Here is a 1,969-nt window from a genome sequence, read left to right as displayed (position 1 = left end):
ATTATTTAAAAGCAAATGCAAACATATCGAGATATATATCGAATAACGTAAAAATGGACAATATCGAGATATAATTTTTTATATATATATCGCCCAGCCCTAATGTTAATTCTGCTATCATTATTTACGGTGTTGCAATTATTTTGTTTCTCAGTTCCTAATAAGAATGAGGCAGGAGAGGTTTCTGTGAGAGTCTCTATATACAGCACATATAAAATGAGCTTCACCGGAAGATTACGAGCTGGCTTATCTTTATCCGGAAGTTCTAAATAGCGCTCCATACATATGGTCAATTGACGAAGGCGACAAGCCTTACACTTTAAATTGCTGAGCTGATTTATCCACTTTTAAATATGCCTCTGATCATAGAGCTTTTTAGATGGATGCTGAGGCTTCACGTCCATGGCTGCAATACGCTGTGTTTTCTTGTGGCAGTGGGTGGAACCAAAACAATTACAGACATTCCGACACGGAACACACATTTAGAAGTAGAATAACTGGCTGTAGCTTTGTTTTTTTGTAGAAACACAAAGCATGTTTCCTAAATATCTGCAAACATATTATGGAATTTTTATGCTTGAGAACAGTCCAAAAGTTCCATACAGCACTTTTAACTTAACTAATTCTAAAAAGTCACCTCTTTCTTTCTCTCTCCCGGACAGACAGCTGTGATTGGGTGTGTTGGGTCCAGATGTGCGTGTATGTGCCCATTCTGGTTTTCGGTTTCCCTCTGATCCTGGCTGCTCTGTGGCAGTTGCTCTTCCGCATTCGACGCTGGAGCGAATCCACAGTTTACCTCAGCAACCTGATCATCAACGACAGCCTGCTAATGCTGTCCCTGCCCTTTAAAATACACGCCTACAAGAAGCACTGGAAACTAGGCCAGACTTTCTGCTCCCTGCTGGAGAGCCTGCTCTATGTCAACATCTACGGCAGCATCATGCTGAGCGTGTGCATCGCGGTCGACCGATACATCGCTCTACAGTTTCCATTCACTGCACGCTGTTTGCGATCTCCACGCAAGGCAATGCTCGTGTGCCTAATCTTGTGGATGGTGGTCTTTGGATGCAGCTTCCCCATCTACAGACTTCATGATAATCCAGCAAACAAAACGTTGCGTTGCTTTGAGCAATTCTCCAACTCAACTTGGACGAAAAGTTGGATTCTGGCATCTATGGAGACCGTGTTTTGCAGCAGCGCCTTAGTGATGGTGTTCTGTTCCATGCGCGTGGTGCAAATCCTGCACAAACTGAGGGAGCGCTACCCTGGAGATTCCAAACTGCGCAACAACAAGAGCATGAAGATCGTTCTCAGCAACCTGGTGGTCTTCCTTACATGCTTCATTCCTTACCATATAGCAGCGCCCATATACTTCTATGCCAAGACAGGTGAGTGGCATCAAAACACCATCGATCATCTACGCTACTTTGTTCACATAAGCATATGCATTAGCAATGTGAACATCTTGGCAGATGGCGCATGTTACTATTTCATCCTTAAAGAGAACCTGGAGTCTGCGCAGCGAGAGAGGAGAATGGCTATACGCGTCAGAGAGACACGCATACGTGGATCAAAGAGTTTAACGTTTGGAGAAATACATAATAGTACGCCCAAAGCCACTGACAATACGGACATATGTGTGGATACTGGTTTTACGTAAAGATATTCACCGAAACTCATGGAGAGCAAATTTAATGATGATTAATCCTACAGGAACACAGCAAAGGAAGACAGTAAGACATGCTCGTATAGTTGAGTATGCAGGTGGATGGGAAGTACAGTATATACACACAGGATGTGTGTTTACATGTGATGTAGATGAATTTTTGGGTACTAAACAAAATCGCAGTAACTCTTATGCACTGGAATTTTATCACTGCTTTTAATCTGAAACTACGACAATTTCCTTCTGGAACATTCTTGTAACAAAATTGAGCGGTGAAATCACATAACACAAAGTTAATGGTTT

At 42.5% G+C, this 1,969-nt stretch overlaps 1 protein-coding gene across 2 annotated transcripts in view; it reads left to right on the top strand.

Annotated features, from left to right (window-relative positions):
• Positions 1–1,948, top strand: part of LOC107576882 (lysophosphatidic acid receptor 6-like) — a 9,686-nt gene extending 7,738 nt beyond the window's left edge. The window contains exon 2 of one of the 2 annotated variants that reach the window (XM_016263001.1): positions 663–1,948. In XM_016263001.1, coding sequence (XP_016118487.1) covers positions 663–1,660 — 998 coding nt within the window. In that variant the 3' untranslated portion in view covers positions 1,661–1,948. The remainder of the gene's footprint in view (positions 1–662) is intronic. The other variant, XM_016263002.1, reaches the window with a different exon arrangement.
• The last annotated feature ends 21 nt before the right edge of the window (positions 1,949–1,969 follow it).

Source organism: Sinocyclocheilus grahami, unplaced genomic scaffold, assembly GCF_001515645.1.
Source record: "Sinocyclocheilus grahami isolate Dianchi unplaced genomic scaffold, SAMN03320097.WGS_v1.1 scaffold4533.1, whole genome shotgun sequence".
In the NCBI taxonomy this organism is placed as follows: Eukaryota; Metazoa; Chordata; class Actinopteri; order Cypriniformes; family Cyprinidae; genus Sinocyclocheilus; species Sinocyclocheilus grahami.
This window is presented reverse-complemented; position numbering and strand designations above follow the sequence as displayed.